At 40.7% G+C, this 2,500-nt stretch overlaps 1 protein-coding gene across 2 annotated transcripts in view; it reads left to right on the top strand.

Moving 5' to 3' along the window:
- Positions 1-2,500, top strand: part of insc (INSC spindle orientation adaptor protein) — a 52,465-nt gene that overhangs the window by 37,439 nt on the left and 12,526 nt on the right. For both annotated transcript variants that reach the window (XM_080027602.1, XM_080027603.1), the window contains exon 7: positions 1,963-2,088. In XM_080027602.1, the coding sequence (XP_079883728.1) occupies positions 1,963-2,088 (126 nt within the window). The remainder of the gene's footprint in view (positions 1-1,962; positions 2,089-2,500) is intronic.

Here is a 2,500-nt window from a genome sequence, read left to right as displayed (position 1 = left end):
CGTCACACAGAAAAACACAACAACAGCATCAACAGACACTCTATCACAATCGGAATTTAGCTTGAAACAGCCAGCGAGCCACTCCTTTATATACTATCTATGGCCTCAGTCTCCGCAGTTTCAAATCAAGAGGGTTTTACCGAAAGCTGTCTGTTTGGTGTGTGCAGTTCTTCCAGGAACAATATTGAACATAGGCAGCGAACAAGGCGGAGAGGTCAGGCTATGAGGGCAGGGTGATTATTCTCTCCAAGCCGCCAACAGCGCGGCCCTTTTTTGCAGCATATGAGACATGCCAGCCCAGTATAATGGCCTTATTAGGATAATGGTGGTAGTTACAGGGCTCCGTCTTCCGCCATGTAATTCTATCTATCTACGGCTATGCTGAATAGAAGACAATACCTGCAAGTGTTTTTTGTCAGCGAGCCAACACAGGAGCTATTTTTATTTGTTTACACCGTACCATAACCAAACAGAAAAATGCTCAGCTATTATGGCAAGCAAATCATCTTGCTCAGTGTTTTCCATTCATGAAATATGTATATTTTTAACCCGACATGATAAATTGTTAGAGCCATTCTGTGGTTGGCAGGCGCGCTGGGCAAAGCCGGCCAAGTCCAATCGGTCATTTCAGGTCTCCTGGACTCCTGTATTAACGCCAGCAGGCTGCCATTGGCTCAAGCAGCATGCAGTCTAGCAAGGAGCAATTTGATCCATCATTTTGCACAATCACGAGTGCTTCAAGACAAGAGCTGATTATTATGACGTATGGCGTGTGTCATTTGGACGGTACGAAGCCCCGACGTCAGGCCTGTGAAAGCATCAGAAGAGCAACATTCTATATGAAAGTGGTTTTCCTGGCCAAACCATCTTTAACTTAAAGGTGGAAAATGTAACCAAACAATCCATTGCACCAAACAGTGTCCATGGGAGAAAGAATCATTCATTGTGTGGTGTTGCAGCCGGGCATTCTTAAATATCTGGCTCTCATGCCTTTTGTTAAAAACACAATATGTAAATGTTTTAAACATGAAGGATATATGAAAATGCAAACCTTCTTAAGTTAAAGAGAAGGGAATATGTTAATAAACATATCACGTCTCATAAAAAGCTTAAATTATTATTGATTCACTACAGACTAAGATTGCAAGTCTATATTTGGTGGAAAACAAATGAGATATGTGTCAGGGGACATTCACTTTCAACACTTTTGAGAAGTGCAGTGTTGTTAATTAACAATATTTCCAATTAACGTTTGATAGCGAACATAATAAATGTCTTTCTAAACTTATTAGCTGTTGCAAATTATTGTTTATTATGGTCATTTCTGGGAGACAGTTTTGCAATATATTATATATAGTACCTGGAATAGGTTTCAATGACACAGAGGATGACCTGTTTCTGGGCACATAAGCCGTGGCTGTTGCCAGCAGTGAGCCAGGCGAAGTAAAGTCACGCATACAACAATACTGATGGAGTGGAAAAGCACAGCCACACAAGCAAACAAACGTGTGGCTTATGACCTCATCCTCAGGCTAAATGCTGTTTAATAGTCATGGTGGGACTACTATGAACAGCAGGACAGGGTAAACACAACCGCAGCTACACTTTAGCCTTAAAAAAGACAGCTGACTCTTGCTGCTATATCTTTGAAATATGCTTAGGCCTACTCAAGCTTTTGTAATACTTTGTTTAAAATTTTTTTTCAACCCTCCCTAACCCAACTGAGGGGTGAGTCAAACCACTTACATAACACGATGAAAAGAAGTTACGACTAGTCTCACTTTTATGAACTTATTTCTCAATCTTTTTGAAAATATATATTTTTGAGCTTTAGCTTATTCAAAGGCGCCTTACACAGTGGGCGTTGATTGAAATGCCTTGGCTCTTGTAAATACAGAACCGTACTATAGACCTTTTCCTCAGGCATTAATGTCCAATGTCTTTGCTTTGTTTCCCTTATAGGAAGGAGCTGTGGTGGCCCTGTTTAAGATCTGCAGACAGGATCGTTTCAGAGAACTCTATGCTCATGCTCTGAGGACCGTGGCCTCTATCTGCTGTGTGGAGGAGGGCATCAACCAACTGGACAAGGTAAGACACCACAACAGGCACATACAGCTTACTGTATGTTGTATACTTTGGTGTTTGACTGATGCTTTATTGTACATTTGTGAAGCACTTTGAGTTGCTTTGGGCTATGCAATCATGATAATAACAATTGGATGACATTTCATTTAATTCATTTTCAACATACTGATTATTCATTGGGGGGGGGGGGGGACAATGCCCGCTGATTCACGGATAAACTGTCAATGAATATTTGGCCCTAAAGGTAACTTTTTGTCTACACATTGTAGCCAAAAGAAAATAAATTAATTAAAATTGGGAGAAAAATGGCTCATAAGCGATAATCCAGATGTTCTTGTAATGTAAAAAAATGTGTGAGAAAGAGAGGAGAGAGAGAGAGAGAGAGAGAGAGAGAGAGAGAGAGAGACAGAGAGAG

The sequence above is a fragment of the Ammodytes marinus genome (genome assembly GCF_949987685.1).
Source record: "Ammodytes marinus genome assembly, chromosome: 5".
NCBI lineage: Eukaryota > Metazoa > Chordata > Actinopteri > Uranoscopiformes > Ammodytidae > Ammodytes > Ammodytes marinus.
Note: the sequence above shows the minus strand (reverse complement) of the source record. Positions and strands in the feature narration are given on the sequence as shown.